The sequence below is a fragment of the Perca fluviatilis genome, chromosome 8 (assembly GCF_010015445.1).
Source record: "Perca fluviatilis chromosome 8, GENO_Pfluv_1.0, whole genome shotgun sequence".
NCBI classification, from domain to species: domain Eukaryota; kingdom Metazoa; phylum Chordata; class Actinopteri; order Perciformes; family Percidae; genus Perca; species Perca fluviatilis.
In genome coordinates, this window is record NC_053119.1 from 31,839,448 (window position 1) to 31,855,569 (window position 16,122).

The window sequence follows — 16,122 nt, forward strand, 5'->3', positions numbered from 1 at the left end:
TTTTATTAGTATTTTTTTTTTTAAGCACTGATCTGGAGTGGCACCTTGAATTTCGTTGTGTTAATACACTGTATTTATGCAATGACAAATAAAGCTTTATTTGATTTGATGTGTGTGTGTGCCTAGAGCTGTACACAGTAATGCTATTAAACACAAATCGTCCAAATATTTTTTCATATTTATAGTGAAATAGACTTTGTCTTGTAGCCTAGGCTATTTTTTTCTTGGGCTATTTTTTTGTATTTTCGAAAATTAAGTATTCATTCATTCACATTTTACAATCTAGATAGATGGATAGATAGAGCCACAGCCACACACAGTATTACAGTTCAGCTTCACTTTTCTAACAATGTATTTTAGCTCTTCACTTATTTAGGTAATGCAGTTCAGCTTCTAACTCTGACAATTTTCCAGATTTTTCAACAATGCAATGCATTTGAGCTTTAACATTTTTCATACAATTTGTTTCATATTTCTGCATTTGTGAGTCTTCTCTACTTATTCATTATCAGTTACCTCACAATGTTCTACATCTTTTGTCATTATTCAACTTTTAAAGCCAACAATTCAGTTTAGCGTAAGCTTTTTTAAAACTTTTTAAAGCGATTTCCACTTTTTCAACTATTCTCACTACTTCAACTTCTTCTTACGGATTTAAGCTATTCATCTAGTTTAGCTTTAGCAATATAGCTATTCAGCACACATTTACTGCAGGAAATGTATTTTCTAGTTTGACCTAACGTTGCAAAAAAACCCTCATATAAAGCTGCTCAGTTTGTAAAAAATTAGTTTTTTAATGTCCAAATCCCAAAGTGCTGATTAATGGCACACGGTAATGCTGTTGTGAACACCAGCTCATGGTTAATGTTAATATTAGCTAACGTTATTAGCATTAACCATCAAAAATTAACAATTGAATGCTACCAAAACAGACAATATAGCATTTAAAAACTAATACTGCTAAACTATACTGCTACAGTCACTTTGTTAATATTTTCCATAAAACTACTTACCGCTGAAATGCAGGTCAGATTCATAGCGCTTTATCCCTGCTTTGTAGATGGATGGAATATGGCTGCCAGAAACTGATTTGCAGAGATGAAGTTCCCATAATGCAATTCGAAGTGTAAAATCACAGAAATACATCTGTGAATCACATACTAAGTATAATTTCTGTTAAAATATACACTCATACTACTGTTAATATACAGATATTTCTTAGAGTGTAGGGCTAGAAAATAGAAATGCAGATTTCGGTGCGCTGCCCTCTGACACTCCGAAACAGACATTAGAGGCAACAGAAACATCACTGCATGGGACGCTAGTTAACATTACACTTGGCAGCAGGTAAAGTTAACGTTAGCCTACCGTTAGCTAGGAGCTGGATTAAACACGGTTAAAATGCTGACAGCTAAACGGTATAAAGTGTGACTGCATTTCACTGTAGAGGATTCCAACAGCGGGACGTATCAATCTGCACCTGCCGTTGCCGGTAAAAAAACAAAGATGGTGTGTTTACTTGAAACTCGCCTCGCCAGCCTCGTGCTGCATTCAAAGTTATTGCAAAATACCCTTTTCCCATCTAGTGGTTGTTTTTGTCATTTAACAGCAATTTACTGGTGAAATAAGTTATTGTTATAAGTTATTGCTATTCAATTTTTAATAAATCATTTCATTTTGACCATATGGCCTTAGCAATAAACAAGCCGTTCTTTAATGTCGCAGACATTAATTTTGTGCTCCTTTTAAGTGTGTTTAAAAGTATTGGTTCAGGTACCGTTTAGGCACCGGCACTGTTTTAAAAGTATCGCTTTAGCACCGCTATTGGAAAAAATCAAAACGGTACCCAACCCTAATTATAACAGTTATTCTATCAATTAATCGAGTATTCAGATAAGAAAAACTGTACTTTTGCTTTGGCCGCCTGGGTAGCTCACCTGGTGGAGCGCACGCCCATGTGCAGAGGCTCGGTCCTCGACTCTGCGGGATCGATTCCGACCTGCGGCCCTTTGCTGCATGTCAATCGCCCTCTCTCTCCCCTTTCATGTCTAAGCTGTCTTGTCACAAATAAAGGACTAAAATGCCAACAACAAAAGAATCTTTAAGAAATACTTTTGCTTTATAGTAAACAGCAATAGTAAAATACAAAAGAGGTATCCTTTTAGAAAAAGCAACATTTCTATTGCATAAATTACATACAATAATAGGGATAGATGCTAATATTTTCAAGCACTGGCTGCACGGGCCACCAAGCCCCTTATTCTGTAGGGCCAAAGTAAATTTTTGGTGGCCTTTTTTCACCCCCTTCCCCTTCATGTTTCTGGCTCTTTGCACATGATATGCAAGAGGTAAATGTGACTGTACAAAGCTTAGTTCTGGGGGGGCACACATTTTCAGAAGGCTAATTCTGAATTAGGAGGATGAATGAAGAATGCAGAGACCAGCTTTACAGTGTTTACAAGAATTTGTCCAAATTTCAAGATTTGTAGCAAACTAATAAACAGACCATAAACCAACAACTTTCATTTTAGCTTGTCTGTAAAACACCAATATTTGCAGAGTAGCATGCTGTAGTTGTGTAAAACAGCGCGGTGGACGAGAGCAGCAGATGTTAATGTTACTTTGTGTCTGGTTCGTTCCATGGAATGGATGAGTAGACTGGATCTTTTCTTCTGAGATGATGTAGCATTGACGCCCTGCTATTGTGGTAAGCTACAATTAAACAAAGCTTTGAGGCAAAGAATTTTGCATCAAGTACTTTTAATAATTGAATATTCAAGTTACTTGAGGAATCGTTTCAGCCCTATAAATAAAAATCCAGTTAGGACATACAGTCACCCTCTGTACTGTAGCTATATTGTGCACACCCCAGCTTACTTCCCACAGATGAAATACCTTACTCACTGTGCAACAACAAGATTGGCAAGGAAAAATACAATTCTCTGTGAGTCTTAACAGTTGCTGAGGTTCACAGATATCCATGACACACAAGAGGCTTGACGCTCGAATCCATCTCCCCTGGAAGAAACTAACTAAGAAACGTAATTGATCCTGTGGAGGAAGCGAACAAGGTGTAGGAAATTAACCCGACCCGGTCCCAGCAAACATTGGGCTGAATAGAGGAGCTTCACAGCGCACAGTTTGGATATTATCAACCGAATGTGAAAAAGTAAAGACTTGGCTTAAACTTTTTAACCAGTTCTTTTAATGATTTGCTTATGGTATTTAGACCATCGTTATTTTTTCTTAATTCTGCAAATATTTCTGTTATTGTATTTACTATTTAATTATTTCATTCATGTGGAGGTACGTGGCACAGCAGATCCAATGTGCGCGCTGTCACCTGCCGTGGAGACACTGGCCTCACATGGGTCCTCCCTGTCCTTCTCCTGCGTTGGGTAAGCCAACCCAACGCAGTAGAAGGACAGGGAGGACCGTTGTGAGGCAGACCCAAGCCAGGGTCTGCCTCGCTGTGCTAGACTACATGATGTCCATTTTGACACTTCTTTTATTCTGCCATGGTTTGGTTCTTTGGACACTCTATTTCACATTGATTGTGATGTATAAAGGAAAGGTGCATAGGACCTGGCTCATACCTTTTAATATGAGGCCCCAGGTCCTCACCTTCTACCACAGACAGGTGTAGTGCTGCTCCCCAGGTCCATCACCCTCCCTCCCCCCTTGTCTTCACACCGCCGTTGCTTTCTGTCTCTTTCCTTCTCTGTCTGCTGTTCTGTTCAACTGTGGCCAGCTTTAATTGCACCATAGGTCTTCTCTGCTTCACCTTCATCTCTCATAAGTTAAAACCATGCCATTTAAAAAGGCAAGAGTTCAGGTGCAGACAATTGGGGGAATAATTAGTCATGTCAACAGGGAGTTTAAGTCATTGAAAGCTAGAATAAAAGCATGCAACTAAAACCAAGCAAGATACAACCCATAAAACCATGCATAATACCACGGAAAACAAATCTAAAATAAATTAAAACATACTTTTGTCCTGTGACAGATTAATATTTAGGGAACATGGACTTCAGAAGGATCATAGTGACAAACAATCTCCATTTATTAATATGTTTATGCTACGTATTTCCTTCTTCTGTTTCTAGAACATTGATGAGGAGGACACACAGTTCATGACCAACTGTGCCCCTGCAGTGACAGAGAGCACACCTCGAAGACGCACCAGGATACAGGTCTTCTGGACGGCGCCGCCTACTGGGTCTGGCTGTGTAATACTTAAGTGAGTTTCATTTTAAAAATAAGATTCTTTCAAACTTTCAAGAGGCTTTTTATGTTTTTTGTTATGGTGCCGTTGTTAGAGAGCAAAAACTACAAAATCAGCCTGCAGAGGCTTAAAAGATATTCATCACAGTGAACATTTATCCATTTTGTGTTTGTTTTTAATTAAATTACCTCACACAGTAAGGCCGGCTACACATTGGCTGCATCACGTGAGCGTGTCGGCTGCGTCACGTGAGCGTGTCAGCTGCGTGGTGTGTCGGTGTTTTATTTCGGCTCCCATGTTAGCAGGTTAGAGCTTACGCAATGCGTGTTGGAAGCGTTTCCAGGCAAAATAGAATAGGAAAAGATGTGTATATGTCATTTTGACACGAATACATATTAATAAATGACAGTTTGATCTTTGAAAGTCTCTAGGATTTGACATAAATGCAGATATACATGTAATTAAAACAAAATCGATTTTCAAATATTGCACCTGTCAACAGGGTGCGAACTACGGGGGAGCTAGGGGGAGCTCGGATCCCCTTAATAAGACATGGGCTCCCCTGAAAACGTGATTTGTGAAATTTTGGCGTACAATTTCAGTTTTGTGTAATTTGATCATCGTGGATTATTATGTGTAAAACTGCAAAAATATCATTCATGCATGTCGGCGATTTGAACCTAATTCACTTCAATAAAGATAACTATACATGCTATTCTTGTTATGAGCATCAAGGCGTGGCGGCTCTGCGTTGCAAATTCAACTCATGTTTAGTAGGCTACATGTTAACTCAAAGATTCGCAGAAAAAATCTAAATGTTGGAGGCCATTAATCGGTGCGCAAAGTCCTTGAAATCCATTCTGCAGTAAGCATCATATAGCCATGGCAAAAAGAAAACAAGGCAGTTTAATTCATTTTGGTTTTACTAAGAAAGTGTGTAGCGATGATGTTAATAGCACGACTAATTCACCTGTTGCAAGCCCTGTTAGCACATCTCCCACCGGGGTGACAACGCACGAAGAAGCTGAAGAAATAATGTCCTCTCTGGCTGAAGATGATCCTTACCCCTCTTGCTCCTCTCTCTCCCGTTAAATTAGTTCAGCCAGCAGTGGAGAGACTGGAAGAGCCGATATACATGGCTGTTTGTTAAGGATGGAAGCTTGGGGTGCGTCGCTAAGGTCTAATTGAACGGAGGAATTATGGTATTCTTCGGTTGCCTGAGTAACTTTAACCGTTGTTCATGTGAAATCTCAAAGACAGCCTGATGCTTTGTTTATAAACTATTTGTGGCTGGCTGTTTGCTATTTGACCTATCTATTCCTGTTTATAAAGTAAATCCTGAAGTGCATACACTTGTAGCTGTTATGTATCTTTGTAAGTCATTGTAAGTCACAAGTGCACGACCCCCCCCCCCGTGGAAAAAAAGTGCGCTCCCCCGAAGGCCACGGTATAGTTCGAACACTGCCTGTCAATACAAAACTAAATATTCTTTTGCTTATTTTGCCGTCAATACTGCCAACGTTGTCTTTGCTATAATCAAATCAGTATATATTTATGTTTAACATGAAGTATAATACTGCTTGAGTGCAGTAATCAATGGGAAACATACATGTGTACAGACATGAGTGACCTATGCAATGGCGCCTGTCTTTGGTTTTGCCAGTGCCCTCTCGGCCCTCTCTGTCTCTCGGTCTCAGATACTTATTGTAATATGCCTTTTAATGCCACTATTCTTGTCCACAATGTATCAGCGGCACTGGTTTATGATCGACAAATGCTGTTGCTTATTAGAGCTGAAATGTCCAGTTGTATGGGAATCGGTGATCCACCCCCACTACCACCCTGTGTCCGCCTGTGCTTACCAGGCCACGACCTCTAGCTGCACCGTGACTGGAGAAGGAATCCTGCGCACCCGCCCAAGAAGCGTGGTAAACGGAGGGGCGGGGGACTAGAGCGGGCCTCCAGGTTAAACATCGGCACCTATGGAAATATTCCCATGCTGGCAACTGGACGGACTGCCTGCTCTTGGATCGTAACCTCACATCTCTCTAAGGCGTTGCCTGGTCACGGAGCCCCGCCAGATCATCCTACCTGCGGGCAGTGTTTCCGGATCCACCTCCCCTACACCTTGGCCGGGATCGTCGTGGCCTGCCTACGCTCAGCATTATCGAGTGCACATCCTCTTCTAGCTCTGAAGTTTCAGTTATCGCATGTGAATATGTGCTTGTTAAATACCCTCTCTGTGGCGAACAAGGCGCATGTTCTGAATGACCTAAGGCAAAACTTGGACTTTTTATTTCTGACTGAAACCTGGCAACGTAATTCAGAGTTTATTCATCTAAATGAGCTGTGTCCTGTTGACTGCTCGTTTATTGGATCCCTGCGTCTGTCTGGCCGCGGTGGAGGACTTGCCATAGTATGGAGAAATATCTACCCCTGTCAACTGGTGAGCGTGGAAACTTTCTCCTATTTTGAACTGCAAATCACTAGAGTTGGTCGGATAAAGCCGTTCTATTGCATTCTTATTTATCACCCCCCTGGTCCTGCTGGGCAGTTTTTATCTGAGTTCACAGACTTTATGTCATCTGTTATTAAATTTGAAAAGCTATTAATGGTTGGGGATTTTAACCTGCACACTGACATTGCCGATAACCATGCTGCAAAAGATTTCCTTAGAATTACTGACTCACACAATCTAAAGCAGCATGTTCACAGGCCCACACATGCTTATGAGGGGCCGTCAGGGACATTATTCAGAATTACCTCTCACAAACACTACTGAAACACTCTCACATAAACAACTTGAAGATTATTCGCTCGCACACACTACTGAAACGCTCTCACACATACAAGTGAAACGCAACGCTCTCACACATACAAGTGAAATGCTCTTATATACACTACTAAGCTCTCACACATACAAGTGAAACGCAACACTCTAACACATACAAGTGAAATGCTCTCATAAATGCAACTGAAACGCTCTCATAAACACTACTGAAACACTCTCACACATACAAGTGAAACGCTCTTATATACACTACTGAAAAGCTCGCTTACACGCACAACATTTTGCATAAACTACAAAAAAGCTTTACCACATACTAGTAAAATGTGCTCATATAGCTTGCCCTTAAGGGTCAGATGTGATCATGGTAAGGAAAATATAAATGTTGCCTATTTTATGTTGGAAAGAAGGATTGAACAGTGTTATTACAGGTTTATCAGTACACAACCAAAGGATTGAGAGACTATTGGCAGAACTAGTGTTGTATCTAGACACTTTATAAACATCTTTAACGTCATGGAGGAACAGGGTGTACTGGATTCATTGAATGAACTACATTTATTTTGTCGGCATTATGTTTATTTACCAAGGATTGAAAGAGCAGTAACAATTCATCAATCAATGGAACAACCATGACCTCTCCACACAAGGGGGGCAGACACCTCTCCAGCTGTGGCATTCAGGTGTCATTAATAATGCAGGAATCCATCCAGCTCTAAACAGCATTTTTGATGCCGATAACTACTATGGCATTGATGAAGAAGGGCAATTACCTGAACTTCAAACCAATAATAATGTTGTAATTCCAGACATAGATGTAACTATTAATGAGACCACAATTAGCATTATTCAACAAGTAAACCCACTTGAAAATGATGGGAACCATGGAATAGATGTGTTTTCTTCACTTCTGCACTTTTTTAAGTGAATAACATGGGAGTTATGTTAAGGTTTGTTAAAATGTTTTCTTCACTTGTGCAGTGTATTCTGTGAATTAAAGTTTTGTTAAAACGTAAAAGATTTTATGAAAAATAAATGAACATTTGGTAAAAAGTTTGGTGAAAATATGTTGATGCAGTTAACACGTGTTGGCAAGATGGAACATTGATGTAGAGAAGCCATCATCTCCTTTGTGAATGAACTGGTCAGATGCTCAAGTTGTGAAGGCCAATATCTTCTCTAGTTTGGATGGCCCTTCTTCTTCTGTAAAAACAAAAACATTATCAGTGGTAGTTAGTCTAATTAATGTGTATGTGAATCATCTCTGAAGCAATTAACATCAGCTGATACTGAATAAATTGTCCAGTAAGAGTATTTCACTTCTCAAAACCAAAGCGTCTAAAATCTGAACGCCTCTTATAGCAATTCATTTATAACAGGTCTTTCATCTTTCAACATTCACAGGTTGCTTTGTGATAATGTTACGACTACCAAGAGAATAAAATAAAAATAATGATACTAAAAAAAACAGGTCACCATTGACCATTAAACCATTAATTACCTTCTGCATTTTGGAGATAGTCACTCCAGAAAGTAACGACCATCTCCTCAGCAGCTCTCTTGTTGCTCCCTTCTGGAGAGAGACGAATGCTGAAAAGATCATCCACCTGGTCAGCAGTCAGTGTTCGGCTCATAGCAGAACAGGGGTCGAAAGCTGTCTGGATGTCGTCGTATTTGGTCCAGAACCCCAAGAGTTTTCAATCCTTCACAGAATCTGTACAAACATGGAATAATTGTGCAATCCATAATTCAATTGTACACTGTCAAATTTTCCCTTGGTTTTATACAAACATAATAGATTTTGTGAAGCTAGTCTTACACCTTGTTGGTCAATGGTTAAAATGATTACTCCTTTTGAGATTGATCTGACTGTACAACAACTAACACTGAATACCTTTGAAATGGACTTTGAACCCTGTGGATGACCTGAAACATGACAATTTCTTGTACCAGCAGATCCCTGTCTCTTATCGACCGCATAGGCCTCAGACATACTGCATTGGCAAAGTAGTCAAGCAAAGGTGCAAAAACTGGCTGTCAATTAAAGGCCGGGTCTCGAATGATGACCAGGGCCGTGGTTGACACAAACAAATAAAAAGCTAGGTGTAAAACATGAGTGGAGAAGTGAGCTGCAATATAATATGCATGCCAAGGATGATGTACATTTCCAATAACTTAATCTAATAAAATAAGCAATATAATTTTGCTTGGTCCAGGGTGAAAAATACTGACTTTTCCTTTTCAGTGTGACTATCCAAATTCAGTCACTGTGGATGCATTTCTTAGCAAAACTGGATTGTATAGTACCATACATGTTCCACAAGATGACAGTAGCCAAATTTCAAGGACCATATGGGAATGTTGCAAGTCAAAGTTTTCCACAACACATTGCTGCAAATGTTTTATGAAACTGTAGAGGGATATTAATTGAAAACAGATACAGAAAGACCTGATTTTGAATTTATCACATAATGCAGTAACTGTAACAGGGACAGATTAAAACAACGCTTCATACTAAAATAGGAGCAAATGTTTGTAATAATCATGAAAGTAAGAGGAAAAAAGAGGCATTTACCTGACATCGTCTGGAATGTTCTCACCAAAGCCATCCCTGATGCGTTCTAAAACAGTCTGGTGGTCCCAGTCCTTCTGTAATTCAAAGGCATTGAGGATGTGTCCATGTTTGTGTAAACATAATTTTGGACCTTGTTTGCACACTACTCCCCATGATTGATTAGGGAGTAGTATTACGTCCTTGTTGAAATGGTCATGCTGCTGTGTCCTGACTCTGAAATAAGAATGTAACAATCAGAACACATGAAAACAGCCAGTACAATATGTCATACTGCTATAGGAAATACAATACAAAATACTAACCACCACCCGCTATCAATATTATATAAATAATGGGTAGTGGTTATCAATATCAGTTATATTTAACCCATTAATATTCAGATTTAGGTCAAATATATTCATGTTAACCAATTTTATCACTTCAAGCCCTGAACACTCTTATTTACGTGATTTCTCTCTGAGCCATAAATCTACCATGAAAAACCACATATCTGCCCTTCCCTTTAACACAGACTCATTAGCTATTGTAGGCTGTGGACAGGGCATGGAAGGTCATAATTTGTCAACTGAGGTGTCAATCGCAAGGTCAAAGTTCAGCAGCCACCTTGAAATGGGACTGGTGTTTCTGAGTGACATAAATGTAATGTAAAAAGGGGATATGTAATAAACAGTCATTCCTTTATGCTGAGACATAGATCAGAAATAAGCTAAGACAAAAAAGGGGGCATACATAAAAAGTAGTTTTATATATAATCAGTATTTTTTACTAAAGTACTTGACTTAAAACTTCAAATACTGATGAAGGATGTATTTAATCACAGCAGTAATATGCAGTGAAGATCATCACTGGTAAATATATTATTGCTTCAGTGTGGGGCAGAAATAACAGAGGATTTACAGACTGTAACAGTCTGTAACAACAGACAACAGTAACAACAGTCAGTAACATTAGTTTAAGATATGGCACTGTTCAAGTAAACAACCAATATGGCCAAATAACAACATTAGATTATGCTTGGTGCAACAGCAGTGCAGAAATGATGAAGAAACATTTAGTAAATGGAAGTTAGGCTTTGGAGAGAGATATACAGTACAGTAGACATGTGAACTGATATTCTTTTAGGTGAGCTTTAGTTACATTTCAGTGGATTAAACATGTTTAGCTGCAGCTGTCCTCTTACACAGCAGTTACGTTACATTTATAACTTGGCTTCCTGCAGCGGTGCTCCTGCTTCTTCTATGTTACCATAGCAACCACGCTACAAACAATACTAAGTTAGCTGGCGCCTACATGCACCTAATTCGACAGTGTCTGGGCCCCCTGCAAGACATACGCCAAGTTTGCAGTAGCCTAGATCTGAGACTCTTAGGACCCGCGGAAACCGGGAATTAGGGTGGTAGTGAGCGGTGAGCGGTAGTGAGCGCATGTTCGTAGTGGAGACACACCAGCTAACTGTTAGGCTCACTACCATGCCTCATTGCGTTCAGGGGTTAAAGTGAAAAAAAATCCTGAGCCTGAACTTTTTTTTGGGGGGGGGGGCATTTAGTGCTATGTCAACTAAGAGTTTTCTTCTGAACAATAACAAGTGGTTAAAGTGCTGAACTGGTAAACTGAAGATTAGAAGTGAAATCAAGGCAATTTTCACTTATTTTTTCTTTTTTTCTGGGTTGTAAGCAAAGTCCTGCAAACTCTTCCTTTTTAACACATTAGGACCAGAAGCGGGAGGAGCTGGTCCAGAGGAGACTGTAGTTGGTCCAGAGGATGAGGCTAAGGGTCTGGCTGGTCCAGTGGAGGGGGGCGGGGGAGATTTGGCTAGTCCAGAAGAGGCTTTGGCTGGTCCAGAAGATGAGGATGATGTTTTGGCTGGTCCAGAGGATGAAGATGAGGTTTTGGCTGGTCCAGAGGGAGGGAGAAAAAGCTTGGCTAGTCCAGAGGAGGCTTTGGCTGGTCCAGAGGAGGCTTTGGCTGGTCCAGAGGAGGTTGATGAGGGTCTGGCTGGTCCAGAAGATGAGGATGATGTTTTGGCTGGTCCAGAGGATGAAGATGAGGTTTTGGCTGGTCCAGAGGGAGGGAGAAAAAGCTTGGCTAGTCCAGAGGAGGCTTTGGCTGGTCCAGAGGAGGTTGATGAGGGTCTGGCTGGTCCAGAGGGAGGGAGAAAAGGTTTGGCTAGTGCAGAGGAGGCTTTGGCTGGTCCAGAGGAGGTTGATGAGGGTCTGGCTGGTCCAGAGGAGGAGCATGAGGTTCTGGCTGGTCCAGAGGAGGAGCATGAGGCTTTGGCTGGTCCAGAGGATGAGGCTGAGTGTCTGGCTGGTCCAGAGGAGGAGCATGAAGGTCTGGCTGGTCCAGAGGAGGAGCATGAGGGTCTGGCTGGTCCAGAGGATGAGGCTGAGGGTCTGGCTGGTCCAGAGGAGGAGCATGAAGGTCTGGCTGGTCCAGAGGAGGAGCATGAGGGTCTGGCTGGTCCAGAGGAGGAGCATGAGGCTTTGGCTGGTCCAGAGGAGGCTTTGGCTGATCCAGCGGTATTCCTGCCCTGCTCTAAGAGTTTGTTTGCCATCTCTGATGACCGAATCCTTGTTGCCTCACTCAGCCTTTTCTTCTTTTGTGCCTGTTCAGTCTCTTTCTTTTTCTGCAGATGTTTTTGATATGTTTGATACGATGACAGGCAAGACCACCTCAATGGCTGGTCTATGGTCATTGTCGATGCTGTCCACTCCCTTGCTTTAATCGTGGATTTTACAATTGCAAGGCTCTCATAAGTTTCCACACTCATGGAGCATCTGTCTGCTTCAAGAATATCATCCATGAGATTAAATGATCCCTCGACCAGGGAGCCTGTGAAAATGCTAAGTAGTGCTTTGACCAGCTGACCAAGAATGGGAAATCTCACACCTCTCTCTGACGGATTTTTCATGGATACAACTCTGCTCCACCAGTCTACATCAACTCGGCCTTCCTCTTCAATGTAGTTCTGGGCACAAGTTACCAGGTCCACCTCTATTTGGTACGCCCGTATCTCTTCCTCTAGTTGACCAATCTCTTCTGCTGCGACCACATTAGGCAAAGCCTCGCCTAATGTGATAAAAGCCCCACAGATGGAGTCATCTTGAATCAGAGAGGGAGTGAGTGCAGAAAGTGAGGCGATTATCTTGTTGTCCAGAGGAAGGTTTTTCAGAAGGAACTCCGATGACTTCATGTATCCTTCTCTGAGAGAGTTGTAAAGGTTTCTCACCCATATCTTCCTCTCCAGACGGGCCTTGTTCAATGCAGAGTAGCAGTATCTTCCAACAGACAACCTTTTGTCTGATAGTTGCAAATCTCTACTCCGGACATCAACCTTGAGGATATCCTTTGCACTCAGTGGGATGGCTTCCGGCTTCATAAATTTGTTGAGGAGCTCTCTAACTAGGGCCACCATCTCCACGTGCAGCAAGTGCAGCATTGGTTTTTCATGTTGCATTTTTTTCACGAATCCCTAAAAAGTTGAAAGTACTCCTGCAAACATAAAACAAAATCTTACTTTGATTTGACATTATTTTCACATGAGTAAACAAAACAAATCACAACAAGACGACATAATTATTAACTACATAGAGTTCAAATAAATAGCAGTGCTTTTTAAAAAAGTGAATAAAGTACAAATACTTTTAATAGCTTTTATTTCCATATATCCGATGTAATGAAAAAATTACTCCAAATCAAATTATTAATGAATTTGACCAGGTCTGCATTCTTTTTTTTTTTACTGGAAGCAGATTTTTGTCTTCAACCTCAAACACTTGACATAAATGTTGAAAAGATTCTTCAGTTTAACATCACTTTAAATTACTGAAGTAATATATAGTTATTTAGTTTTAGTTTTTTGACTGTTGCAGAGGTTATCAAAACAATGGTTATGCAACTACATATTAGTTCAGTAAATTAAAGTGAAGTTGAATCTTGAAAAATGTGTTAAATTTATGTCAAGTGTTTGTGGCTGAAGAGAAAAGAGAAAAATGTCAACACTATTTTTTTTTCTAAAGATAAATATTCCTTTTCTTTGTTTCCTGTTAAAAAATGCAGACTTGATAAAGTACGTTAATATTTTGACTTGGAATTGAATGTCTAATCTGTCCATTACATTTGAAATATGGAAATAACATATGGATTAAAAATAATTTCACTTAATTCACTTTAACAATAAACTGCTATTTATTTGAACACAACTATATAACTTCTAAAGCTGGTTATGATTGCTATAGTAGAGACCTGGCTGTTCCCTTTGTAAAAAACAACTGTTATTAACTTTCATTATATTTAAAGTTTTTGCCTACACAACTTAGCCTACTACAAGATACCTCTGAACAGGTCGATCATGACTTTGAATCTGTCAAACTCTGTAAAGAGCACAGAGATTCGTGCCTTCCGGTTAAGGTTGACTTGTGTTCCCATTCGGGATGCTGTGGCTTGTTCTTGTTGAAGAATATCTACTCTGGTCTTTTCCTCAACTGTTAGTGCATGTCTCGTCAGCACTTGGTTAAGAAGCCATCTGTAGCACACACACAAACACACACATATACACCTGCGTGCACACTACTGTGGCTATTTTCATTGCTGATTCCTACATAAAACCTAACCACACTCTAAACTAGCATATCATTCTAAATGCAATATAATACAACAAAACGGTTAACTGCAGAGACAGCACATTAAAAAATACTTCAAGTTAATTTAAGACTACAAAATGATAAGCATTACCTGTATTTGTGTTCTTCATTTGGATCCAGCACATAGTAGTAATGCACCACTAGTACATCCATGAGTTCATTGAGCCTGGTGCACACCTCCAGCATCTGAAGAAATCGGTTGCCAATTGGTCTTATCAAGCTCTTGGAAGGAAGATGGAGCAGACTCTGAAACTCAGAGAAAATCTCCTTCTGTTTTGGTGACTTCTCAATATCATAATACACATCGGAGCAGAAATTTTCAACTTCTGAGCTGAATGGACTCATGAGGGCCTTGGCAGCATTGGCAACCATGTGCACAGTGTCTCCAGATACGTCAAGGAGGTATGGGTTCTCCTTCCTTGCTTGGGTTTCAAGACCAGTTTTTTTTCCTCTCATGACTGCACAGTTGTCAAGAAGGATGCTGGTCACTTGTCTCCACTCAAGACCATTAGTTTGCAGGACATCTTTAAGTTCCAGCATAAGTGCTGGGGCATTGGCAATGTTGACTTTTCTGCTTGCCAGATGATGTGTTATTACTCTGTTACTTTCATTATCAAAAAAGCGAACAAGCACATTGAGTATCTTATCCATATTCAAGGTTGTTGCTTCATCAACATTGAGTGAGAACATGCATTTTTTGAGCTTCTCAGACAGACATTTTTTGAACTGTAGTGCGATGCCATGAGTGTTCACGTAACTGGCATGTTGATTTGAAACCAAGAGGCTACTTAACGCTTTTTTGTCTTCTGCCAGTTTTTTACACAGGGCGACCAGTGGCTGCGAAATTGTGAATGACAAGTCATGTTCGGCAATAAATGTGCACAAACGTATTTTCAAGTCGCAGACACGGTCAGTCATTGACAACGGTGTGTCAGCTGTAACAGTTGCTCCTGGCAACGTTGTGGTATATTTAAGTGCACGGACAGCGGCTCTATGACCGGGGTCTAAGTCATGACGAGCAAGCACTTTCTTACCGCTGCTGGCATATATTAGCTTTCTGGAGCAAAACGTGCAGAAACAAGCACCACGCCGTCTCTCCCTTCTTCTATCCACGCCCAGCGCCATTTGTTTTTTAATCCTTTATCTATTGGTAGGACATCATCCCCGGGCTTCATATACTTTCGCTCCATGCTTTCAGGGTTTCACCGACATGCTTTCATCGCTAACGCTAACGTGAATCACACAGGTGTTGTCAGGATGCAATGACCACGCCAAGACCCGCCCTTCAATAGCATTTATTGGCCAGGCGTCCCTGCTTACGCAAGGTAACGTAACCCCATTTGTACAGGTCCTATCCCCTGACCAATCGGCTATCCTAACCTTAAGCACTCCAGGTCAAATGCCTAACCCCAACCAATCAAGCTGCTTCGTAGGGCGGGTCTTGGCGTAGCCATATAGGATTTGTAATTTAGCTGGCAGGACCCTCCCTACTCTGCTTCTGATAGGCTTGTAACGTCAGCTAGAGCTGCGTTGCTCTCATATGATTGGTAGGTGAAATCGATTGACTCGAAAATATGGAAGTTCCCAATTATTATTATTATTTTTTATCTCACGGCCGCACGCCGGAGATCCGGCACGGTGCCGGAATACTTTAAGCCCTGTGCGTTGCGTTGGATTAAACAATAATTTAGAAAAAAACTATTTATAATTACCTTTTCCACCTCGTGGCTGATGTCCAATAGCGGAAGCATTGCGCACACTCTCTCCTGACTGGAGCTGCAGTTGGCAATAGGCTCGTTCGAGATGAGCCAGATCTGCGCAGAATCGATCACCGGCGATCGGCGCCCAATGCATGCCGGTTAGATTTGTGTCCGACTTGATCCCGACTTGC

The 16,122-nt window shown here is 40.8% G+C and overlaps 1 protein-coding gene across 1 annotated transcript in view; it reads left to right on the forward strand.

Moving 5' to 3' along the window:
* The window catches only part of LOC120564412 (spondin-1-like), a 483,039-nt gene that overhangs the window by 101,725 nt on the left and 365,192 nt on the right, over positions 1 to 16,122 (forward strand). Inside the window, exon 3 of the mRNA XM_039809345.1 lies at positions 4,107 to 4,240. Within this exon, the coding sequence (XP_039665279.1) occupies positions 4,107 to 4,240 (134 nt within the window). The remainder of the gene's footprint in view (positions 1 to 4,106; positions 4,241 to 16,122) is intronic.